Below are 27569 nucleotides of genomic sequence, written 5' to 3' on the forward strand. Positions count from 1 at the left end.
CACTGTGCCCATGATTGTAACACAATTCTGGAGCTGCACGAAGACTGAAGTGGTATAAACGTACCTATGACAGTGCAATAGTTATGGGCTAGGTTAAGTTGACAACAGACAGATCACAAGATAAAAACAATATACCCTGGGATCTTTTGATCCAGGGGCAAAAAAATGTTTTAATTATAATATATAGTATAAAAGAAAAAAGAATAGAAAAAGAAAGCCTACACAATAAAGAACTGTGAGTCTAATGTTGGAGAAGAGGTCATGCGATGGTCTGTCTATCTGTCTGTAAACAATTTTCAAAATGCTACTCCTCTGATGATTTTGGTCTGAATTTAATGTACCGGTAATTAGTAAGTAGAGTACATTAAGATATATCTGTCTTTTTATTGATTTCAATGGATGTTGTTGTCATGGTTACTAGAAATAGAAATTTCTGTCAATTACTTTAAAAATTCAACTTCTACAGTTTATTGGTACAAAGAGTAGACTACACTAAGTTATACATATGCATAATTTTTTTTATATGGGTTTTTGATTTTGGAGAATATTGTTGCCATGGTTACTAAAATAAGATATTTCTGTGAAATTGATCTGTCAAAACTCTACTCCTCCTTCCGTTTTAATCTAATTACTTAATATGGCTTGACATGCAAGTATTACTTGTTTAAACTACGTACATGATTTAATTTTAAGGTGCATTGATGAACATTTGCAGGTAAAAAATGGTTGCAGAAATTCTTGCAAAAATTGCTCATCTTGCCGTTTAAAACTGATTTCAATAATTCTTGTCATGAAAATAAACCAAACCAATGATCATTATGCGACTTTTTTTAATTGCTCTATGTTGCTTTTGTCTTCAAACCAGTAAAGTTTCAGTCTCTTCAGAGACTTCTGGTTTTCAAATTACACTAGAAAAAATACCCTCTGGAATTAAAGCATTTTTAGGTGAGAAAAACGTTTTTTTTTTTTTGTTTTTTTTTAAACCATTCCAGAAAATAAGAATCGGGATCGTTATTCACCTCTTCAGTGTAAAGCCGGTTCCGCCATCTTGGTTGTGGCACGTTGATTGAAAAGGCATGGCACATTTCAACCCCCCTCTAATACAAGACAACCCCAATGGATGGGGTCCTTGTGCGATACCAGATCAGTTTAAAGATCTTCCCTATCAACCATTTTCCAAAGGAGATCGTCTAGGAAAGGTGAATTATTGAAACACGAATATGGAAGTCCATATGGTTCACAGGGTTTTGAGACATCTCAGCCAAATCGGGTATAGATAATTTTCAGTAGACCCAAATAAACAAGAGTCATTTCCCAATAGCCGCCATATTGATGGTCAACCTGGTAATTTTCCCTCTTTGTTACCTACCAAATGTAAGAGGGACAGGCCAGGTGTAGCAGAAATATTTGGGAGAGGGTCTTTATGGAATAAAAATTATGAAATAAAGAAGGCTCTAACAAATGTATATTTTTATTTAAGAAAAACAATATTTCCCACCCCACAATTGCCAGTATAAAAAGTTAATGTTGGTTAAATAATGGAAGGAATATGCAGTCTTCACGAAAACTTTTCAAACTAACTGGCGAGTCGGACCAGTGAACTTTCAAAATTTACTGACCCTTTATAATTTTTACTCATGAGTGAGTGAGTGAGTGGCGGGGCGGGCAGGTCCCCTTAATTAAAAATTAAAATAAATACATTTTCATAATTGTAAGTTAATACATGTTTACTTACTTCAACTTTTGAAATGCCGCCATTTTTCCTCCTTTGTCACGTTTCGATAAGTTGTTCGTTGAAAATTCGCACAATTTACATACTAGTTAATAGTTACTAGCTAGTTATGGTTGTTACGTAATACATCCATGTTGTAATAATACAATTCAACAACACATGTTTGTTCATTTTATTTCATATATTAATGAAGTTTACGCAAGTAATTAAGTTAAAATTTATATTGACTTTGTATGATTTTTATAATCAAGAAGCCCATCAGACTTCTTGAATTTTGATTTTCACTGTCCCGGCATCAAAATTCACCGGCCTCGGTCTTCGGACCAGTGTGTTTTCGTGAAGACTGAATATGAGCATGTTGACCCTAGGGCTGTTAGGGTTCCATAATTTTTTGGGTCAGGTTGGTTCTTAACTTTTTAGGTTCGGTTTCGGGTTTTTCAGTTCGGGTTTATAATAAAATAAAGACTCATGATTTGAATTATATTCAACAAAATCTTTTTATTGTTTTTAAATCCAAGAAACAGCAACATAATGACTGGATTAAAGAAGTTTCCTAACTAGAAAAATACTATAAACCAACAATTATTCGTGTGCAAGATTTTTGCGAAGTTCGCGATAGCAAATATCATCGTCATCGCAAATATTTCTCGCTGCGAACCGGTCCTTAAAGTGCATGTGTCTATTAACAACAGATCCAAAAAGGCTTGATTGCGAAAATTAATCATCTCGAACTAGTTTATCCCTTGTAAATCGCGAAATAAAGTTGTCGAAAATAAAAGTTGGTTTACAGTAATTGAACCAAATGATTCAAATCACATTATAATGGTGATATACTAATGATCCTTTTGTTTTAGATGCCATTTTTATGGTAAAGCATACTCTGTTGTACAAATCGGAACTGAACAGGATTCCAGAAAAACAACCGAACCCAACCCGAATGAATTGTTCCATCATTCCAGGTCATTTTGGGTATAGTTGACCCCAGTATGGCGGCCAACGGGAAATAACTCTTCTTAATTTGAGTCTACTGAAAACTATATAGTATAACGGCCGGAGAAGGGACCTAATGAGCCACCATAAATTCCTTGATGCCTCGCTTCTAACTCTAAAAACTTCTATTTAAAAAAATTTATGAAAAGTTTTGCCAGTTGAAAAGTAGAATGCTGTCTTTTATTCAGTTGTCATAAACTTGTTGAACTTCCAAGAATAAGGTCGCCATCCTTAATCGTACACCATTTTTCCAAGCAGTTTTTGTTCTGTCTCCATACTTGTCATCTCTTGTGCTTGCTTAGAACAAAGGTTTAAAATATAACTGCTTTTGATCAACTTCGCTATATTTGAGTGAGTGTTAATCATCTGTTTCACGAGTTAAGCACTTTTGCTCATTAGCCTCAGAGTTCAGTTGGGTCAGCCACATTTGATTCTGCAAACAACTAGTAATATTATCCAATTGTCTTTCACCTGATTTTAACTTCAGTCATTCATTACGAATTTCATTCAATTTTGTTCATCACTTTAATGTTTTTAATTTGTGGTTTCTATAATTTTCATTTTTTGAAGCAATATTATTTCCTATCGTCATGAACTTTATTGCAAGAAACCCTGGTATTATGATTAAGACAAATAATAAAAAAAAAATATTCATATAAAACAAAGTCTAGAGAATTTCATGCCCTTTTCTGAGATAACCATGTAGTAACATACAACATACAGTTACTGCAGTAAAATTGGTTAATATTTAATATAATTTGCTATCATGATTTTATAGGTGTCTGATTGGACCGGAGCTACATACCAAGACAAGAGACATCTAGGTAAGGAAATACAATTGGAGCATTTAACAGTTAAAGTCAGAAATATTGTTTATAGATGTTTCCTTTGCTAAAACCAGAGTGGAAATGAACTTTTTGATTTACAGGGAAATATTCCTCTGCATTTGGTGGTGGTGCCAGCCAGTATGCTTACTACCATGAAGAGGATGAGAATAGCTTCCAGCTTGTGGACACCTCCAAGATCCAGAAGCCCCAGTACCAGAGAGGCCGCAGGGTGTTCCAACAGGTGGGGGACTCCTACAGATGATAAACTCTTTATGATATCTATGACACATATTAAAGGGTTTTTCAATGAGAATTTTATTTCTTTCAGATAATTTTTTTTTTGTAATGAGAGGGAGCTCTAACATGTCTGAAGAGTCAGGATATTTTTCATAGAGAAAATCAATGTCTTGATACAATAGAATATTTCCTTAGAAATAATTAAGTTCTAGTTTAATTAATTTATTTGATCTAAAGAACAAACAAAGAAGAGAAAGAGAGATGAGAAAGCAGCAGAACCAGGCCAACATGCAGGTGCTCTCCAAGACACAGAAGAGTAGAGAGAGGTAAAGTGAAAGTGGTACTTTTACACAGAATGGTAGAGAGAGGTAAAGTGAAAGTACTTATCAGACACAGAGTGGTAGAGAGAGGGAGATTAATTGAAAGTGGTACTCAGACAGTGATAGGTAGAAAGAGGTAAACTAAAAGCATTAATCAAACATTGAAGACTAGAGAGAAGTAAAGTGAAAGTAGTAATCCATAAAAGTGGATTATCACCATTAGGGCTGCCACGGTTCAGACATTTTTCGGTTCGGTTCAGAAAATGAATTCTCGGTTTTCGGTTTTTTCGGTTCGGTTTTCATTTTGAGAATTTAAATAAAACATCTTTATATATATCAAAGGATAATAAGGATTAAGAGAGAGTACTATTTTGTGACACAAATTTCTATCCATTTTATTCAACAGAACAAGTTGTTAAATGTAACAAAAAATAACAAAGTAATAAACTTCTTGTTTAAAATAAAATAAAATAAATATAGTTGTTGACTAGAGTTATCACCAAATCACAAGTGTGGGAATACTTCACGTTTTTGAAAGTAGGGGACATGGTTGAAAAAACAATTACTTGTGATTTGGTTTTCCTTCCACATGTGTATGCCATGTTTAAATGTCTTCGATGTTACCTGTATTTTCATTGGTTAAAGAACCCTTCATTGAAATAAACAACCAATCACAACGCGTGTTGCAAGCAAATTAGTATTATATAAAAGATAAAAAAAAACGAACCGAATCGGAAAACCGTCTCGAACCGAACCGAATGCCACGAGTTTTCGGTTAACCGTGACAGCCCTAATCACCATCTTAATGATGATCTTTATCTTTTTTCAGAGACAGACAGAGGCAGCTGAGAAAATGGCAAAAACAATTTGGAAGACAAATGCAGGAAAACAGAAATAAGGTAATGTTTGTCCATTGAAAAAGTCTAAAGCTCTCATTTCTCTGGTATATAAACATGGCAACTTTAAAATAGCTTGCATTATTACTATCATACAGCAAAAATGTCTGTTGACCAAAGCTTAAAAAAAATAATATCATGCATGTATATGTGTAGTTGATCAAGTAAAATAATATATGTATTTCTGGCAAATTTTTCCATGAACTCCTTGTTCAGTAGAATCTTGCATGTTATTTGTAGGCTCCATTAAAACACAGAGATGCCTCAGTTCAGGTCAAAGACAACTGGGAGGTAGTGGAGGAGATGGATTTCCCGCGACTGACCAAACTCAGTCTGCCCTCGGTAGACGACGCCGTGGATCTGTAAGTCAAACACTGGCAGCAAATCAAGCTTAAGATTACACTGAATTTATGTTTCTTGTTTAGTTATTTTGATAATGTATTTTATAACTTATTTAATAAACAGGTTGAAGTGCGGTAGTATGGAGTACTATGACAAGCAGTATGATAGAATGTCAACAAAGAATGAGAAACGGATGAAGAGGATTGACCGAGTGTTCCACAAAGTGACCACCACTGACGACCCCATCATCAGACAGGTAAATTGAAATCCATATAACTGTGTCATATATCATCTTGAATGACATGTATGAGAAAAATATATCTAGAAATGACTGATAATAAGAGAAATTTTCAAAAAAAAGTTTTAAAAAGGAACTGCTTTTAAGATCAATATTTATTTTGTTTAGAAATATTAATTTAATTTGTACACATTTGAATATCTTTCTCAGTCCAGTGGTAGTGTGTTTATAATCACTAATTATAAGTGTATACATTTGAACAGCTTGCTAAGTCCAGTGGTAATATGTTTATAATCACTAATTATAAGTGTAAACATTTGAACAGCTTGCTAAGTCCAGTGGTAATGTGTTTGCTACTGATGCCATCCTGGCTACCCTGATGTGCTGCACGAGATCGGTCTACTCCTGGGACATCATTGTACAGCGCGTCGGGAACAAGCTCTTCTTTGACAAGAGAGACGATTCCGAGTTTGACCTGCTCTCTGTCAGCGAGACGGCCACAGAACCCCCGCAGGATGAAGGGAACAGCATTAATTCCCCTCGTAACCTCGCCCTGGAAGCCACCTTTATCAACCACAACTTCTCCCAGCAAGTTCTACGAATGGTGTGTTTCTGTTTATGTATCAAATGTATTTAGTCAGAAAAATGTTGGCAAAATTATTGTAATATATTCAATAATAATTAAAGTATAAACATGGAATAAAATGGGGTAAAAGTAATAACTCGTAAAAAACTTCTTAAAAAATAAATTATTTTATTTCTATAGGGAGATGAAAAGTACAGCTTTGAGAAGACTAATCCTTTTGTACAAAAAGATGAAGCATCCAATATAGCATCAGTAGGATATAGGTAAATCTTAATCTATGTGCAGAATACACCGTCTTACAAAAGATTCTGTAAATTCATAGTGTTACTGTGGGTATTTGTATTTTTAATACAAATTTGGACATTTGTTTTCCAGGTATCGTAAATTTCAACTAGGAAATGACATTGAGTTAATATGTCGCTGTGAACATGATGCTGTTCTGATGGGACCTAATGGTGAACTGCAATTTATTAACATCAAAACACTCAATGAATGGGACTCTAGAGTAAGGATTTGTTCATTACAAAAACGAGATATATTAAGAAAGCTCTAAACACTAATAAAATGCACTTTTAGGACTTAAAATGCAAAGAATATTTTAATCTATTACAAAATCTTAATCTTTAAGTTTAAGGGCAGATCACTAACTGTAAAAAAAACTACCCTTGTAGTAGAACTCTTTAGTATGCAGTGTTTAGAGCTTCCTTAATGAAATTATATCTCTACCAAATACAAGTTACTTATAAAGGAAAATATGCACAATGTAAGATCAAAAAAAGGAGAGGAAAGAAAAATTATCTGGTAATGTTTTAAAAAAAATAACAGATATGTATGCAACTGTGAATTGCATTCCACTTGTAATTTGTGTGGCTTCATGCGTTGCTTTCTATTGCAGTGTAGCGGGGGTGTGGACTGGAGAAGTCGTCTTGACAACCAGAGAGGGGCAGTGTTGGCCACAGAGCTGAAAAACAACAGCTGTAAGCTGGCCAAGTGGACAGTCTGCTCACTACTGGCCGGCTCCGATCAGATTAAATTTGGGTCAGTCCTTACAAATATTACAGGATTTAGAATTTAAAGACAATGCCATGTCATAAATCAAAATGCATAAAATGCTGAGTGATTAGGAATATTTTGTAGCTATGTTTCGAGAGTACATCAGAGAGACACCAGTAAACATGTCATCCTGGGAACTCAGCAGTTTAAGCCAACAGAGTTTGCTAACCAGATAAATCTGAACATGGAGAATGCTTGGGGAGTGCTGAGGTGTATCATAGATACCTGTATGAAACTGAAAGAGGGAAAATATCTCATCATGAAGGACCCCAACAAGGTCAGATATCTCACTTCTTATACTTCTGATGTAAACCCTGTAATAAGAATTTCAAAATATAAACTTTGACCTGGGTAATATGCTGTTATGAATGTGTTCAATTCTTTCCTATGTTTACATGTATTGCAAAATTAACACGAGCATTTCTACACCTTTCAGCCTGTGATGAGGATCTATGACATACCTGATGATACGTTTGAGTCTGATGAAGAAGAAGATGATGATGAAGATGATGATGATGAAGATGACGATGAGAGTTCTGATGATGATGATGGTATGTTGTCAGTAAATTCATCCATCACTGCTCTAAATTTTCATCAGTAATTCATACAAAATAGTATATTTAAGTGAGAATAAAAGGCTTTCTTTGATTATTTTAAAGAATTTTTTTTTTCATATGGTTAAAGTATATTTTCATTAAAAATTGTGGTATGTTTTACATAAATGTTGATTGTACCTTTTAGTAATGGGTTAACTCTTTTCCCCTTAGACTTTTCCCTCCTTTACCCCTTAATGACGACTTTTGACGACTAGCCCCCAACCCTTAATGATGACTTTTGACGCATGTGTATTTCTTTGTTTATTTGACTTGAAAGTACCGCTTGTATACTAATTATTTGAGCACAGGTGGCCACCTGCAGGTTAACAATAGATGATTGCATCATACTACAGTTAGAAATCACGTGATTTACCTGTGTAAACAAAGAAAAGAAACTTGGAAAGTCCCACTAAAATTCAAAATGGTGGACTGTTACATACGATGTTTTTTGAGCATATAACTCAGTCAATAGGCAATATTTTCTCATCCAGTAAAGCATTACATGAAATTCAAGCTATAAACTACCTATTTCTTGAAAGGTTTGAAAATTATAATGATTTATATGTGTTTTATACTCCAACATAACATACGAAAATTTTGTGAAGTTCGGGACCGCGCAGTGCCGATTTTGTTACCTGTTTCTCACAAATTCAGAACATACCTTCCATTTTACACAAATTTATAAATGTAAAGGTGTAGGAAATAATTATTTTAATAAAACTGGATCATTAAGGCCAAAAAAAATTAATCAATAGTTTCTCAGGCACCGCCGCATCAGTTCAAAAACGGCCGCATTGATCAATTTTATTGGCATATTGAAAAGGGAAATAACTCAATTTTCTATTTTTCTAAGTTGAAAAAGAAAATCGAGTTATTCCCCTTTCAATAAATGCTAAGGCTATCTAAATTTAATTCCCTGGTTCTCAGGCCAATTTTCTCCAAAACAGATGCGGGAGGGCGGCATTTTATTTTTCATTTTATTGGCAATAAAGTATATGAGGGAGGTATTTTTTTTAATTTTAATTTCCGAATTTTCTTTAACATAAAGATAATTTTTTTAATCACAGATATACTTTCCATTTCTGGTCAGAATTTCTGCTTTATCCATTGCTTAACAGCGTGTAAACATCGTAGGTAATGTCCTCGAATGTATTTTTAAACGAAGTACTACTTCAAGTAGCCAAAATCTCATTGTAAATGGCTACCGGAAGTGATATTTGAATACTAAACTACGAAACAAATGAGGTCGGAATTTTTTTTCCCGGATTGGTCTCCGCAATACCAACTTTTTATTTTATCAAAAATACAAAAAAATCGGCAATTTGGCTACCTCAAAACGGATGCGCGCGGGCCTGAGAACCAAGATTTCAATTTTATATGGCCTAAGATAGACGTTTTATTCGAGAAACAATATATTTCTTCTAACTTTACAGTATTTTATAGATTAACTTTTAAATAAATGTTTGGAATAACATTATTTAAAGTTGAATACATATTATAACAAATTTCAGAGAGCAAAAACTAAGAATTAGTAGATTATCTTCATTTTATTGATCAAATGGCTTAAAAAAGGTGTAAAACCTGCTTCAAAAAAAAAAAAAAAAAAAAAAAACCTGCCTGCCGCATTGAATTTTGAATTTTTTGGCCTGAGAAACTATTAATTAATTTTTTTGGGCCTAAAGTATCAAAAAAACGTCCAGAACTCAAGTTTTAGCACACAAGCCTAAAAGTTTGTCGGCGAGATTGACATTGAAGTATCACGGCAATTTATTGATTTCTGAGGAATTAAACTTATAAAATTGATAATAAATGATAATTTAACCATTAATTATATCATCACACATAATTTTTAGCTCACCTCAACGAAGTTGGGGGAGCTTATGTAATAAGCCGTTTTATATCGTCGGAAAATGTCTGTTTTGCGATTTACACCTGCTTTCACCTTAAGGTTAAGTTTTTTGGAGCAGTTTTCTTTTTAAGTACTTCTATGTCCTATATTGATTAGACATGCATGGAAGATGGTTCTAGTGTGTTTATTGTACCAGTCAAAGTTTATATATAATTTTAGCAAAGGAATATATTAATGTTTTTGGAGCAGGTTAACATTTTTGGTGCAGTTTTTGGTGTAGGTTTCATTTCCAAGTAACTAAAAGCCCTATGTTAACCAAACTTGCATGGATGATACATCTAAGGATGATATGCCAGATGCTGAATCTGACCTACTTTTTCCGTAGAGCAACAGGTTAAAGTTATTTGGTGCAGGTTTCATTTCCAAGTATCTGTAAGTCCTATGTTGACCAAACTTTCATCTAATACATCTAAGAATGGATACAACCAGGCTTGCTTCGGATGCTGAATCTGACCTACATTTTCCGGTTGAGTGAACAGGTTAAAGTTTTTGGTGCAGGTTTCATTTCCAAGTATCTGTAAGTCCTATGTTGACCAAACTTGCATGGATGATACATCTAAGGATGGATACTACCATTTGCTTCGGATGCTGAATCTGACTTACATTTTGTTGAAGAGAACAGGTTAAAGTTTTTGGTGTGTCATTTTAACTTTATGTTGACCAAACTTGCATGGATGATACATCTAAGGATCATGTGAATTTGGATGCTGAATCTGACCTACATTTTCCAGTTGAGTGAACAGGTTAAAGTGTTTGGTGCAGGTTTCATTTCCAAGTATCTGTAAGTCCTATGTTGACCAAACTTGCATGGATGATACATCTAAGGATGGATACTACCAGGCTTAATAAAATAATCTGACCTACATTTTCCGGTTGAGTAACAGGTTAAAGTTTTTGGTGCAGGTTTCATTTAGTAACTATAAGCCCTATGTTGACCAAACTTGCATGGATGATACAAAAATAAATTAATTTTTTGAATCTGATACATTTTCCAGTTATATACAGGTTAAAGTGTTTGGTGCAGGTTTCATTTCCAAGTATCTGTAAGTCCTATGTTGACCAAACTTGCATGGATGATACATCTAAGGATGGATACTACCAGGCTTGCTTCGGATGCTGAATCTGACCTACATTTTCCGGTTGAGTGAACAGGTTAAAGTTTTTGGTGCAGGTTTCATTTCCAAGTATCTGTAAGTCCTATGTTGACCAAACTTGCATGGATGATACATCTAAGGATAATTTACCAGGCTTGCTTCGGATGCTGAATCTGACCTACATTTTCCGGTTGAGTGAACAGGTTAAAGTTTTTGGTGCAGGTTTCATTTCCAAGTAACTATAAGCCCTATGTTGACCAAACTTGCATGGATGATACATCTAAGGAATACATTGGATGCTGAATCTGACCTACATTTTCCAGTTGAGTGAACAGGTTAAAGTGTGCAGGTTTCATTTCCAAGTATCTGTAAGTCCTATGTTGACCAAACTTGCATGGATGATACATCTAAGGATGGATACTACCAGGCTTGCTTCGGATGCTGAATCTGACCTACATTTTCCGGTTGAGTGAACAGGTTAAAGTTTTTGGTGCAGGTTTCATTTCCAAGTAACTATAAGCCCTATGTTGACCAAACTTGCATGGATGATACATCTAAGGATTATATTCGGATGCTGAATCTGACCTACATTTTCCAGTTGAGTGAACAGGTTAAAGTGTTTGGTGCAGGTTTCATTTCCAAGTAACTTTAAGACCTATGTTGACCAAACTTGCATGGATGATACATCTAAGGATGGATACTACCAGGCTTGCTTCGGATGCTGAATCTGACCTACATTTTCCGGTTGAGTGAACAGGTTAAAAGGTTTCATTTCCAAGTAACTATAAGCCCTATGTTGACCAAACTTGCATGGATGATACATCTAAGGTTGGATACTACCGGGCTTGCTTCGGATGCTGAATCTGACCTACATTTTCCAGTTGAGTGAACAGGTTAAAGTGTTTGGAGCAGGTTTCATTTGCAAGTAACTTTCTATGTTGACCAAACTTGCATGGATGATAAATCTAAGGATGCACACTACCGAACTTGCTTCGGATGCAAAATCTGAAAACATTTTCCGGTTGAGTGAACAAGTAAAAGTTTTTGGTGCAGGTTTCATTTCCAAGTAACTATGAGTTCTTTAATGACCAATCTTGCATGGATGATACATCTTGTGTACCAGGCTTGCTTATGCTGAATCTGACCTACATTTTGTGGATGAGTGAAAATGTTAGTTTTTGATGTATGTTTCATTTCCAATTAACTATGAGCCTTATAATGTGCAAACTTGCATGGACAATACATCTAAGGATGGATACTACCGGGCTTGCTTCGGATGCTGAATTTGACATATATATTTTTCAGATAATAGACCAGGTTAAAGTTATGGTTGCAGGTCTATTACCAAAAAACTTTAAGGCTTTTATAACATTGTATAAACCAAACTTGCACAAATGTTGCATCAAGAGATGAAAACTCAAATTTGCTTTAGATGCTGAATTACATATTCATGAAGAAGAACTACTTTCAATTTTTTATGTTGGTCTACTTCAAAGTATCAGATCAAAATTGCTTAGATATTTTCATTTTTGGAATGTACATTTTTTGTTGGTTAATTGTGTGACTTTGCCTTATTTAAAGACAACATTCGTTGAGGTGAGCTCTGTAATCTCTGATTACCTATGTTTATTATTTATACAGACAGTTTTGGCTTAGAAAAGCCGTTTTATATCTTGAAAATATCTATTTTGCGATTTACACCTGCTTTCACCTGAATTATTTATTTACAGATAACTCCGATCAAAATTTTGCAAATAGATTTTAAAACTTTAATTTATTACGAATCTAATGATATATATAATACATAGCATAAATATATTATTTTGACCCTTATGAGTTCAGTTTTAAACTGCACTCCAATTCAACTAAAACGTTCTAAGGGGCAGCAAGGCAAACACTCTAAGGATATGCCAGTGCGTCAAATCGTGGCATTAAGGGGTAAAGTCTCGTTAAGACAGCAACAATAGTACAGTGTCTTATACTGAATAATCTTTCTCTTTTAGATGATAAGAAGTGAAGACCAGCATACAACATAGAGGGATTTGTGAAAGGTTTATACAAGAACAATGATAACATCATGTTTATTTTCTCATAGTGCTTATATTTTGTTGAAGAGAAATGAAGTTTTAGTGTGTATTTTTTTTTTTAAAGCTGATATTACATTTAAAGATCATGTGAATTTGGTATTATATTATGAACATTTCAAATTAACAGCCTTGGAAACTTATGTTCAATATCATTAAAGTGCAACATTTATGTACGTATTTAAATTGAAGTATTAATAAAATAATTAGTACAAACTGTAACAGACTGAATTTTGTTACTAGGTTGTTTTATTAGAAGGCAAGTTTCATTTGATGAAAAAAATAAATTAATTTTTTACGGGATATAGATATATACAGTTAAACATGCTTATAGTGAAGTTTCAGGTACAGATTTAGATGAAATGGTTTTATTATAAATCTAATTTATTATATCTATAAATTTACAGTACAATTTAAAACTAGGGGAATAAAAATTACTTTGCTGTAAGCATCAGTTCTTTTTATTAAAGCCTGTTTGCTATAAGCCTGTTTCACTGTATCTTCATGAGAAAACATAAAGTTTGCAGAAATGAAGCTGTTTATGTATCAATTATGATATGCTCTCCTCTATTTGTATAACCTCAAACTTTTTCGCTTTGACATTTATGTGCCTGGAACATTTTATTTATGCAAAACATAATAGATAAGGGCTCAGTTAGTAGTACACCTGGCTAGAGATTTAGTGGGGGTCAAGTTCCATTTCTGGTCTGTTCTGTTAAGGTTTTGAATACAGGTACAAAATTCAATTCTTGAATGATAAAATGTTATGCTTCATATAGCTGAGGAGTGTACACTGTATCCTTAAAAGTCCTTCTTTAGAATATTATAGCAAGGCCATGTTAATATTTATATGAGTATTTACAGGTGGTTTGGGTAGATTCAGATTTGCTAAAATACTGTAAATGTACTACATTTGGAGGTGTTTTCTATTTAGCGATTTTGGCGGATACCAGAATCCGCTAAATCAAGTACATCGCTAAATGTCTTCTACATGTATACATATTAAACATTTACATCTGACACATTCAGATTATTGCTAAATCAAATCTATGCTAACTTGCTAAAAAATAAATTTCCACCAAATATTGTACAAGCCAAATATAATACATTTACAGTAATAGGTTCAAAGAATATGAAAACACTTTAAACTTGTTAATAAGGACAATTGTCCTTCAAATTAAGATTCTCATTGGTAAGAATGGTGCTAGAATAGGGAATAAATATTACATTACATATGAAAACAAGAGGCCCATGATGTCCATGGGTCACATCGCTCACCTGAGAAGCTTTGACCATTCTGTTCTTTACCCGATTTCCCCCTTGTAATACACATTCTGACCCCACCCTACCCACTGATCATAATTTAGACAATTTGAAATCTACACTACCCCAGGATGCTTCCACATAAGTTTCATCTTTTCTGGCCCAGTAGTTCTTGAGAAGAAGGTTTACAAAGATTTTTCCTATATATTTCAATGTAAAACTTTGATTCCCTATCGTGGCCCCGCCCTACCCCCGGGGGACATGATTTGAACAATTTAGAATCTACCCTCCCCCAGGATGCTTCCACATACCGGTAAGTTTCATCTTTTCTGGCCCAGTGGTTCTTGAGAAGAAGGTTTACAAAGATTATTCCTATATATTTCTGTGTAAAACTTGGATTCCCTATTGTGGCCCTGCCCTACCCCTGGGGGTCATGATTTGAACAATTTAGAATCTATACTACCCCAGGATGCTTCCACATAAGTTTCATCTTTTCTGGCCCAGTGGTTCTTGAGAAGAAGATTTTTTAATGACCCTATCTTATTTTTGTCTTTTCTTGATTATCTCCCCTTGTGAGGGGACTTAAATGGTCCTTAATTTTAAGAATTTAAATTCCCCTTCACCCAAGGATGTTTGTACCAAGTTTGGTCAAAATTGGCCCAGTGGTTCTTGAGAAGAAGTCGAAAATGTGAAAAGTTTACAGACAAACAGACAGACAGACAACGGACAAAATGTGATCAGAAAAAGTGCAAGGAATCATCAGGTGTTAGTTAAATTGATTTATTAAAACAATCTATTTTCCATGAGTTCAAGTTTGAGGAAGTCTTGATTGAGTTGATTCCATGAAACTTAGTACATGGAACCACTTACATACAGAATGAAGTTATGGGATATCTATAAATGATTATTCCACATTTCTCTTCAGGAGATTCCTACTTTGGAAATGTAATTTAGATCCAATTCTTTGGCACATTTCATAGCATACATTAATATTAAATCGCATTTTGAATCATTAACTCTATATTGAGTGATTGAGATTTTGCAAAGAATTATTGTTTATTATTCATATAGCTGTAGTTTACTAGTTAGTCGAAAAGTTCTAGGTACAATTCAAGTCGAATAAGTTTATGAGCGATCTAATGAGTCTCATGAATTCAGTCGCCATTTTTTAAAAGCAAGCAAACAAACAACTGCAATTTTAAATTTATTTGTGTAATATCCACTACCTCTACGTTAAGTCCTGCTTTGTTTCTGTTGTTTTTTCGTGAAGTTAATAAAACCCAAGCCATAAAAAGCATGTGCAATTTACCTAAAAATGGTAAGAAAACCCAAGCCAAAATCCGTAAATCCTAAAAAAAGCTAATCCAGCCCAAACAGAGAACAGACTGACTAATAATAGATCAAATATAATTACAAATAGCAAGTATCCCAGTCTCACACTGCTATTCCTTATTTTGAATTTAGGCCTTAGTCATTACAGCAGAGTTGTGGAAAACTTTTTCAGATAGCCGGTCATTTGGACCAACAAGAAAACAAAATCAGTCAGGGGTGTGATTGAAATCCATCATTTTTAAAAATGATGATTTTCAGTCATTAAATTGATTTTTAATAATGATGGAAATTCATCTTTTTTTAGTAAAATGATGAAAAACAGTCATTTCTATTTTGAAATTTATTTTAGAAATAGAGTTATCTCTGATATTAAAAATGACTGTTTTTCATCATTTTTTATCAAATTGTTAGGTCTGGGCGCACTTAATTATCTCATTAGTTTTACGGGGCGCACTAAATTATTTTGGTTTCAATTACTTGTCAAGATGTTTCTCTACACAAGGGTCTATGGCAGGATAGTGTACTATATCTAATTACTGTAGTAAATGGGATGGGAAAATTGACTTGAGAATGGAAATATGATGAAAAGACGTCATATTTACAAAAATCAGAAAATTGTGTACATTATATACTTAGAAGAAATGACCATTATCCATCATTTTTAAAAATGATGGATTTCAGTCTCACCCCTGACTGAAAATAAGCCGGTCCGAAATAGGAAGTCGCAAAATGAAAAAAAAACCTTAATATTTATTCACTTTATAACACAATCTTTTTAATAAATCATGTTAATAATGATACAAAATTCAATCTCCATTTCCAAGTCCTCTTCCATTTTCTTTTAATTTTGCATTTATAACAATACTAGATACCATCACTTTTTGGAAGGTCACATTGCTAATTAAGCATAGTGATTGTAATTTTTTTTTTAAACATTTATGCATTTTGGAATTATATTAACCTAGAAAATGGGTCTAAAAATTGCAAAAATTCTTTGCATCGATAATAAAGATATTAATAAACGATCGGTAAAAAAAAATGAAAATCTAAGACAGTCGGGAGTACTAGATTTACTGCTTTCCCCACCTGTGCTTGCATTCTTTCTGTTGAAATTTTTCATATTTAGCTCCTCTAAACTTTATATTTTTCTTTGATACGTTTTCTACCTAATTCTGCCCCAGTTGCATTTAAATTTAATAGGTCATGAGAACCATGCCAGTTTTGCTTTCATTTACAGCCTCGATCTCGTTAAAAGAAAAGGTATTATGCAATCGCATATAAGGTACCACAATTAAGAAGGGAAATGCACAAATGATAAATAGAAAAACAAAAAGCTTTAACAAAAAGAGGGGGCCGGTCATTTGGACGGACACTGATAGCATTTTTACCGGTCATGCGAATTTTTTGTTGGTTTTGCAGGCATGACCGGCAGTTTCCCACAACTCTGTTACAGCAGTATACAAATAATTTTTAAATTTAAACTTTCACTGACACAATTAATTGGGAGTTACAATGTCCATTTAGGTCGTTGTATCTCCCAATTAATTGTGTCAGTGAAAGTGTAGGCCTTTTTATATTTGATAATATTACACTGCTTTTGTTTTTATTGGCAGCTGGTAGTAAATATGAATCAGTATCCGGCTGGACTAGTTCCCATGATGGTTCCGCAGCCATACATGATGGCTGTGCGATTACCACAGGGAGTGCAGCCCCAGCGGGCCCAAACTGCGATGGGACAGACGGCCTTAAGCCAGGCTGCATTAGGAACAGCAGCATTAGGACAGGCTGGAATCATGAGTCAAGCAGCTTTGGGACAGACAGCCTTAAACCAAACAGCTCTGAGTCAAAGTGCTATCGGACAAACAGCCGTCAGTCCAGCTCTTATGGCACAGGCTGCAATGGGACAAACAGCCCTGGGGCAGACAGCATTAGGACAGACAGCTTTAGGACAAAATGCACTCGGCCATATTCCTCTAAGTCAGGCAGCGTTAGGCCAGGCAGCTCTTGGGCAGAGTATGTATGGACAGACAGCGCTGGGAGGGGCAACAGCTCTGGGACACTCTGCATTCCTTCCTGGTTTACCCATTGCAGCAGCTGCAGCTCAGAGGTTTGCTGCTGCTCCATCTCCTGGTGGATTGCAGGCTTTGTCCTTGACCTCAGCAGCTCAAGGTCTCACTCCCCAGCATCAGATGTTACAGCTGGACCCTAATGCTGCACTCAAGCTTGCCTATGCAGACGGGGGGCGGGCAGCGAGGTGAAGATAACTTTTAAACAAAAGATAAACCATAGAAAAAAAAGATGCTTTAAGATTTCTTATTTTTCAATTTTCATGATCATTTGTAAATGGTTGATTTTAAACTGCAAAGTTTTCATAATTGATTTGTAATTTGAAGGGTATTGTACATATAAAGTTAAAGTAGTAAATATGATAATATTTCAGTCTTGCCAGTATGTATGGGATGGGAGAAGTGGTCCAACATGCAGAACCAGAGAATTCAGAGAAGTCCATTGTGATGTTGGACGACTACAACAGTGATCTCCATCTTGTGTTGGATGACGATGGGTTTGTAGTCATTAAGTTCTTCATTCTTTGTTATGTTTTCTGTTCTAGATCTCTCTCATCTTGAGCATTGTATAACTGTAATATATCTTCTTTATACATTACAGATATGGTGCCCGTCCTTTAAATGAACCAGCAGCATTCTGTTTTTGTTGGGCTGGTGTCAAGGCCACTCATGGAGTGTACCGGGGCAAGGTTAGTGTGCTAGTGTTTATGTTGCATGGAAGTTCAGAAATTTTCCATCCTTCAGGTATGGTGCTGTATGAATGCAGTTATATATACATTACAGAACTTCCTGACTAATCATCTGGTCTTGTTTTACTGTAAAAAAAAAAAAAAAGTTCATGATGTTTTTTTGTACCAACTTCCACTAACATTAAATCAAGTCAACAAAGAATTAGGGTGGATAATGTTGATTTTCAGGCCTATTATGAGATACAAGTGACAGAGCACCAGCAGACAGACTTTGGTTCTGACCACCAGGAGAAAGATCCACACATTATCAGGGTGGGCTGGTCACTGGAGGAGTGCTCACTACAGCTAGGTACTACTTGGTTAGGTCTTTTGATCATATATACAGATGTGATCTTAATTTGCTATAATAAACACTGTAATAACGGACTTTTATGTAGGGCTATATAAATTTAAATCTCTGGTTCTCAGGTCAATTTTCTCCAAAACAGATGCGGGAGGGAGACATTTTATTTATCATTTTATTGGCAATAAAGTAGATGAGGGAGGTATTTTTTTAATTTAAATTTTCGAATTTTCTTTAAAAGGATATTTTTTAAATTCTTAGATATATATACCTTCCATGTCTGATCAAAAAGTTTGCTTTATCTATTGATTATCAGCGTATGAACATTGAAGGCAATGTCTTTGAATTTATTTTCAATCAAAGTAGCCAAAATCTCTTTGTAAATGGCTACCAGAAGTGTTATTGAAGTACTAAACTACGAAAAAATGAGGACGGAACTTTTTTTCCGGATTGGTCTCTGCAATACCAACTATTTATTTTATCAAAAATGCAATAAAATTAGCAATGCGGCTACCTCAAAACGAATGCGCGTGGACCTGAGAACCAGAATTTCAATTTTATGTAGCCTAACTCCCTTCCTTTTATTCAAACCACATTTATTACCTTTTTGCCTGTCAAAAATTTTCATTTACCTCTGCAATCAAGTAAAAAAAAGGTAATGTTTAACCCATGTGATTAGAATAATGCTATTTTTAGTTTTAAAACGTTTAAATGCTTATACGAAAATTTGAATTAATTTTTTGCATCTGAATTTAAAACCATCGCAAATCGTGAAATTTTAACACCGTGGAATTAAAACTTCATCCATGTAGGGAGAAATTCATTTCATAAAAGTGTCTCCAAAAAGTTTTTGCAGAAAGATTCTTCTGTGAAACAACTGTGCTTACTCTTAAGGCTTGTGAATATGATGCATACAGTAATTAGAATTTGCTTGCATGCCTTTACATGTATTTTGCAGGAGAGGAGCCCTATTCTTACGGTTTTGGAGGAACAGGAAGGTTTTCTCAGAACAGTAAGTTCAGTAATTATGGTGAGAAGTTTGGACAGGGAGACGTGATTGGTGCATTACTAGATATGGATAGTCAGCCCCCCACCATCTCCTACATGAAGAATGGTCAGTGGTTAGGGGTGGCTCACACACTGCACGGCTTTACCCCAGGCATCAAGGAGAAGGCACTGTTCCCACATATACTGACAAAGAACTCAAGGTGAAATAGTGACAAAGAACTAGGTAAAAAAGTACACTCTCTCTCTATCTCTCTACACTTTCCCACATATTGACAAAGAAATTTGGATAACAAACTTTCTTAATTATAGATACACTATGAATGTCTCTCTCTCTTTCTCTGTCTCTCTTTTAGTTTAAAAATTTGGATGACAAATTTTCTTATTTATAGATTTCGCATGAATCTTGGGCAAGAAGGGACATGGTACCCGCCCCCTCAGGGCTACAACTACGTACAACAGGTCCCAGAAAAAGTGAAAAGTATGGATGCCCCAGAGAAAAAGAATGAGTGTGAGGTAACGTTCGAAGAGTAAAGTGTAGTATGTTGCTACTAGACTATCTAAATGGTTAGTAAGGGAGCAGTGTTGTTGGGTTTTGTGGATCATCCTTTCTAATGAATTTATATAATCAAAATAGACTGTATGAAAATATTGATTCCTTAGATATTCTGTATAAAAACATTAAAACAAAACCACAAAGCAGTAAATTTGGTAATTGAAAAATTCTGAAATGTAATGTATACACACCTGAACATAAGTTGTCTCCTCACTCTACCATATATTGTCAGTAACTCATAGAGAAATATACTACAGATGAAAATGACTTGTGATTTGTAGATGATCATGATAATTGGTTTACCGGGGGCTGGGAAGACAACTCTAGCAGAAAACATGAAAAAGAGTTACCCTGAGAAGCGGTACAACATCATAGGGACAGATACCTTGATAGACAAAATGAAGGTGATGGGACTCCCCAGGAAAAACAACTACAACGGGCGATGGGAGGTTCTCATAGACAAAGCCACAAAGGCTCTCAACAAACTCTTTGAAATAGGTGTTGAAAAATTTTACTGTCTTTTGCAATGCATATGTAGAATAAAATCTCTGTCAGTAACGAAAATTCACTTCAAAATATGTTTATTACCTAATTATATATTTATATATCTTATTTGAACAGCGAAGAGTAAGAACAGAAACTACATATTGGATCAAACTAATGTATACCCATCAGCAAGAAAGAGAAAGATGAAAAACTTTAATGGTTTTTTCCGGAGAGCAATGATACTGCAACCAGATGATGCTGAATTAATAAGGAGATCTGAGAAACGTACAACTGAAGATGGTTTGTATTCTCATATTTTACTCAAGATTTGTTATAAATTGACATAGTGCCAGAGTAAAGTATCTATTTTGCTAGACTATTTTAAAGCCCTTTGGAATTTTGTAGGTAAATTTGTCCCCGAGTCTGCAGTGCTGGAGATGAAGGCCAACTTTAAGTTACCTGAGGATACGGACCCCCTGTTTGACAGCATTGAGTATGTGGAACTGCAGAAGAGGGACGTCCAGGAGCTGGTCGACAGGTGGGGCCTTGTTTTCATTATAATATTACAAAGTATTACGTTTCTTCAAAGTGTTGTGGAAACATTTTGTTCTGTACAGTGTAGGATATTGAGATCTGTAATGATTATGATTTTGTACATGTTATAGGTATAATAATGAGGGAGCCTCTAGAGGGGTGCCCGGTAGATTTGGACAGAAACCTTTCCAGCCACCAGCTGATTTGCGCCAGGTATTTATAGATTATACTTTCAGGGACAATACCACCTTTCCCACCTTATTTTTTGTTTATTTATAAATTTAAAAATTGGATCCATTTATAGAAATGGTCTAAAGATATAGTTTTATGTCATCAAGTTAATTAACATAATTTGATTTTATTTACAGAAAGTTCTATATGGTAACATGATTTTTTAAGAAAGAGAGAAAAAAAAATTATTATTTTACATTTGATTTGTCTAGAATTAAAAGATATATATAGGTCATACACATGCACAGATAAATCATATTTGTTTATTTATGTAAAGAGGTTAGAAATATTTGACAAGTACTGATGCTTTAATTTAGACTTCAATTGCTTTTATACAACATGCCTTGCAACAATTGACCCCTTAACCTCTGAACCTTGGTGGTATTGTTCCGACCTTTCCTCAATCTTATTAATGCCTAATGATAAATGCTTGACTGTATGATAATGTGTACATAGTTTTTCAATTTAGTGAAAACAAATATTGTCTCTTTCTCTACACTGTGGGTATGTCTGACACAGTAACCTGTGTACATTGTTTATGTATTGCTGTGTTATGTGTAGAATATTCATGTCAACAAACACCATTTTCAGGATTTCAGTCAATAATACTAACTTCAAACAGCTCCTTAAGGTGGTCCATCACACACACACATAAACTGTGTTCCCTCCCCTTGTTCTTCCCATTATTGTAATGAATGGGATTTTATTTCCTATTCTTGTTATACATTATTTCGCAGTTCTCTGCTTTGTTTCTTGTGCTTTGTCATTTGTAGCTAGGTAACAATTGTTTAGGTTTCGACGGAGAGTATGGTGAAACGACCATGTTTCTTTGACTTGTTTTCAGGGTTTTTATCTTTATGATAGCTGACTTGCCCTAGTAGTGGCTTAATCCTGTTAATCATACACACCCCTTATTAAATTAATCCTATTTTTGAAGTCAAACCCTATACTTTGATTCATTTAAAATAATGCAATATACATCTATGTATTCATTATATTTTACTGTTAAAATACACTGAAAATATTATTAAATATTTGCTATATTATAGAGATTGAGAGAAATTTTTTTTTTTTATTAAAACATATAAAGGAATGTATGAAGTAGAAACAGAAAAAGGACGTTTCACAAAAGAAAAATTATATTCAATGAAATTCTGATATGCTCTTTAAATCAATATAATTCCTATTTTTTAGAAATATACATATAAGAAGTTACAAACTTTATTTCATCAGACAGTCTTTTTATACAAAAAATTCCATAAATGTAGTTAAAGCAAATAAATGATACATGATTTGTTTTATTTTATGATTTACTAGTTTTATTTTTTTTATCAGTGCTAGTCAGTTCTTCTTAGAGAAAACTTAAATAAAAAAATTATCAAGATGTATAACTCTAAATTCAGTACTTAGATGGTTGGTTTATTTTCTTCAAAATATATAAGACATAAGAGTTAATGCCAAGTTTTATTGAATATGAACAATGCATGATGATAGCTTTCAAAGATGATATGGCAAGACTTTTGAATTGATAAGAAATGCTGAATATTTTATTCCTCCGATTAAAGTTTTTTGTAGTCATATGACATGATTATTTTACAGGATGTGACATAACAATTGCACATTTTGTTATTGATAATGTAGCCTCTGCACCTTTTTCCTGGCAGATGTATTACTGTAATAACATAGGTGAAAATATCAACAAAAGATTTTATTGAGCATGAGTACCTGAAAACTGCCTTAACTTCTAACTTTATTATTTTTTTTGGTTTAATTCTTAAATGTTTTATATGATAAAATGTGTTTTTATGTAAATGTTGTGCATGAAAATATCAACAAGAATAACTGATAAACAATAAACATATTAATATTTAAATAATAATAATTATAATGGATATTATCATAACCTAAATGTAAATTATATGTTAAAGGTATATTATTGAAAACCATTAAAGAAATATTGGACAGAAACATGCCTAGTTTCTTAAGTATAGTGCCTAGGCTGTGTTCTAATATCATTTCTACCTTAATTGACTTTCATTTATAGATCTTATCTTGCTGCTCTTAATATTTCTTCTTTATGATTTTATAAGTGGTAAAACGGTAGTAAAAAAACTAAAGATAACAAATACATATGATTCTTTCTTTTATTATATTTTAATGAATCTGTGTCATAAAAATATTAACATGTTATAAGTTTATCTTAAAAAGTTAAACCAGATTAAAACATTTTATAGTTTTAAAGCAAGATGCTTTGATATACAGTTAATTTTTCATTGATATGTTTCATAAAAAAACGTAAGAATGTGTCAAATAATTAATATGAAAAATTAAGGGTGCATTTGATAAAGTAATAAAGTTTTACCTCACAATGATTATATTTTGATAAGAGTCCTAGCCATTCTTTTGGCCATTAAGCAGTATGCCTTGTGAAGAGTTGTTGCTATCTGTTTGTTGTACCTAAGTCAGGACGTTTGTTTTGGGTTCAGACAGGCGGCTTTATTAAGACAGGAGGCTTTAGCAGGTGATACCTGTGGTGGAGGAATATTGCATGACAGTTCTATGTATATATAGATAGAATTTTATCAACTAATCCCAATTTCAGCCAACTGCTGAATGTTGATGTTTTTTACCCTCATTTTTTATTATTATTTTTTTTTACGTAAAGGGATACATGAGTTGGATCATCCCAAATAAGAATCTATTTCATGAAGTTAAATAAGATATATATACTTGCTTTCCAAAGGTGTAGATGTTGTGACTGTCAATTCTTTCCCAATAAAAATAAGGTGTCTTTTTATGTGAATTTAAATGAAGTTTTCTGCATAGTGGACTTGTTAAATGGCTCTAGTGCTAGGAGAAAAGGTTTTATTTGTTCAAGACCACAATAAATATATCAAAGACAAAACAAGACTGAAATAAATGCTCTGTTTCTTAGGTGAGACATGGATATGTAAGTGTGTAGAGATTGGACTAATTCCATGTATATAGCAGCTGCAGTTCTTAAAAAAGCATCTTTATAGATTCATTTTTAATTGATAACATTTAAATAAAAATAAGATAAAATTATTTTTTTAGTTTAAAAAAAATCTATTAAAGCTGAATTTTTCTAATTTGAAAGTGATTCAAATTTACTAGAGATAAATTTAAAAAAAAAAAAAGAGTCTCAATTTCGGAGACATCACTGCAGCTGTTATCTGATCACTAACCCCCCGCACTTTGTAATAGAATATTTGTTTTATTCAGGGAGGCTCCTATTCAAACCAAGCAAGTAATGCCCCTCCATTACCCCCAAATCAGTTTGGAGATCGATTTCAACAAAGCGCCTACAGCCAAGATTATGGCCAACAAAGCAGAAGCAGAGATTATGAAAGACAAGGCAAACATCCAGCTTCTGGTGGAAGGGATAGTGAACCTCCAGAAAAAAGGGGTAGGTTTGAAAACAGTGGGAATTCCAGTGCATTAGATTTACTCAAACAAGAGTATGAAGATGATGAACCATCACAGCCACCAATGGCAGCTCTTATGCAAGTGAAAGAAATCAAACAGGAGGCTCAATGGCCTAGAGGTGCAGCTCCTTTTGGGATTGATCCCCAGCAATTAAACACACAAAGTCTGTTGGGACTACCTCCAGGTCATCTTTTGGCTGGGCAGCCTGTAGCGTTTGGTGGATCTAATCTTCAGCTGATCAGTTCTGCGGGGCTGGCAGGAGCAGCAGAGAGGGCAGCTGTTATTCCAGGCTATGGCCAAGCCTTTGCTCATGCTGCTGCGGCTCAACCAGACCTTGTAAAGGGTTTACAGGAGAAGAGAAATCTAGCAGAGGCTGCCATGAGGGCAGAAGCAGCTAATGCTTTTCTGGCACAACAGACTGCAGCAAATCAGCAGGCACAGCTTGCTGAGACTTTAAAGAACTGGCAAAATCAAAATCAGCAACAGGGCAATAGCAGGCCTAATAGCCGTGGAGGCTATAATGATCATCAAGGACGAACACGCCCACACTCAAACCCCTCCCAAGGCTCTGGATATGGAAGATCAAATCCTCAGTATTCATTAAATCCAAACCAATCAGCCAGAGATCAAAATAGACCTAGTAGTGCAGACCAGAGAGAAAGCTATGGCCAAGGGAAAAATAACCAATCTGGCAACTCTGGTGGTAGACTAAATTATGGACAGGACTCAAATTCTAATGAATATGGTGGCTCCGATTTTGACAAATCCTCCTTGGACTCATCCCAAAATAATGACAAGCGAAGAAGGGAGAGAAAGAGACCTAGTAAATGGGACAACCCAGACGACAGTAACAGTAATGCAGCAGCAGCGGCTGAAAGTGGTGTGAGTCAGGAAGTGATGGCAAAAGTTCAGGCAATTCAGCAAAGTATTCAGAGACAGCATGAGCAACAGGAGTCTCAAGCCACTGAGGGTGGTCCAACAGGAATGCCATCAGAGGAAGGCATCAAGCAAGAGAAATGGCCCGAAGGTCAAGAAAATAATCAGTTCCCAGGGAACTTTGGTGGTCCTCCAGGTCCAAGAATGGATGCAGGTGGTTTCCCTCCTCAGCGTGGTGGATTTGGAGGACGACCCCCAAGACCCATGATGGGAAGAGGTGGGCCCCCTGGTCCAGGACAAAGACCTCCACTGCCCTTCAGGCCACCTGGCCCAATGGGAGACAGATTTCCACGTCCTGATGGATTCCCACCAAGACCTGATGGATTTGGAGGTCCTCGTTTTGGAGGAAGGGGACCTCTTCCACCAGATCAAAGATTTGGAGGCCCTGGAAGAGGTGGTCCACCTGGTCCCCCTCCCCCTGGCGGACCCCCTGGACCCCCTCCCCCAGGCGGCCCACCCGGACCTCCACCTGGCCCTCATTTCAGACCGCGCGGTCCACCTGGTGATCAAGGAGGCATGAGAGGTGGGAGACCACCATTCGGAGGAAGAGGTCCGCCTCCTTTTGGCGGACGAGGAGGAGGAATGCCGATGAGACCACCACTTCCTAGAGGAGGACCACCTGGTGGAAGGTGGCCACGACCTTAAATTAGTGTTGGTTTTATGTTGTTGTTGCTTTTACACTTGTCATCATGTAGGAGAATTAAATTGTTTTCAGCATGGCTGTTTTTAATTCATGGGAAAACAAAAGAATACTTTTTAAAATCAGTTAGTTCCTTAATTTCTTTTTTTGTGATTTTTTTAAAGCAAATACCAAAATAGCATAATAATCTACTACTCCACTAATCTATTGTAGAAAGAGTATACATATTTCTTAGCAGATGTTCATTTCAGCTTTTAACAGGAACATTTCTTAAGCTCAAGTCAAAAGTTATCAAAACTGGTATTTTAATATTTTGTCTAGCAAATTACTAAGCAAGTGCTAAAGTAATTTTAAAAAGTAAAGGCATTCAGTTTTTAAGAAAGAATTTTTATGTTAATACATGAGAAATAAGATATTTTTTTTTTATTTCAAAGAACTGAAATACTTTTTTGTTAGAAACAAATTAGGAAGTGTAAATTGTTTACAACCAAGGAATTCCTTCATAGTGCTTAGTTATATAAATGATTTATCCTTTATATGATTGTTCATCTTGCACCATTTTTTTGTCAACTCTTGAAAGTATTTAGTCAATAGTTTTAAAGCTTCAGTAGTATAAGACATTCTATTTCAGGTACTCGGAATATGTATTTCAGTGTGATGTCCAATTTATTTGATTGAATTCTTCATATTACTATGAACCATGATTTGCACAAAAATAAAAAAAAAATGACTTCACATTACTAGGAACAGCAGCATAATAATTATCTTGCTTCAATGGAATGAATATCTTGTCAATCACTTTTAATTTACCTAGAATTATTAGTTAATTAAAAGAGATTTATTGTTAATCTTTAGGAGAACGTAGTTGAGCTAAGTTTTACGGTAATCTGTAAAGTTAAATCTTCAAAGAGAAAGTTGAAGTATTTTATTTGAAAAAGTGTTATTTTCATCTAAATGTAGTATATAAAGTGGTTAGAAGCTTTATCTATAAAGTAAATACTGTTTTAAATGCTGTAGACGTATACCATTTAAGCCGTTTTCAGGTGTAACTGTTCACACTACCAATAGCATGCTTTTGATTAACTGTATAAGATCTTTATGTATAACCTCTACAATTGTTGTATAAAATGGTTTCTA

The 27569-nt window shown here is 34.6% G+C and overlaps 2 protein-coding genes across 2 annotated transcripts in view; both read left to right on the forward strand.

The window, feature by feature from the left end:
- Positions 1-1008: 1008 nt before the first annotated feature.
- On the forward strand, positions 1009-26509 carry LOC134251289 (uncharacterized). Its single transcript, XM_062733679.1, has 23 exons — positions 1009-1199; positions 3501-3546; positions 3651-3790; positions 4024-4112; positions 4936-5005; positions 5243-5364; positions 5468-5600; positions 5908-6186; positions 6349-6431; positions 6544-6673; positions 7064-7206; positions 7306-7498; positions 17113-17753; positions 17940-18062; positions 18167-18254; positions 18483-18603; positions 19556-19805; positions 19995-20118; positions 20440-20656; positions 20780-20944; positions 21050-21182; positions 21310-21391; positions 24653-26509. The coding sequence occupies exons 1-23, from the start codon at positions 1077-1079 to the stop codon at positions 26435-26437; spliced, it is 5280 nt and encodes a 1759-aa protein (XP_062589663.1). The 5' UTR covers positions 1009-1076; the 3' UTR covers positions 26438-26509.
- Positions 19238-27569, forward strand: part of LOC134251288 (UPF0728 protein-like) — a 67331-nt gene continuing 58999 nt past the window's right edge. The window contains exon 1 of the mRNA XM_062733678.1: positions 19238-19243. The gene's annotated coding sequence lies outside the window, so the exon portion shown is untranslated. The remainder of the gene's footprint in view (positions 19244-27569) is intronic.

The sequence above is a fragment of the Saccostrea cucullata genome, unplaced genomic scaffold (genome assembly GCF_032062105.1).
Source record: "Saccostrea cucullata isolate Sc308-1 unplaced genomic scaffold, CSIRO_AGI_Scuc_v1 ctg272, whole genome shotgun sequence".
In the NCBI taxonomy this organism is placed as follows: domain Eukaryota; kingdom Metazoa; phylum Mollusca; class Bivalvia; order Ostreida; family Ostreidae; genus Saccostrea; species Saccostrea cuccullata.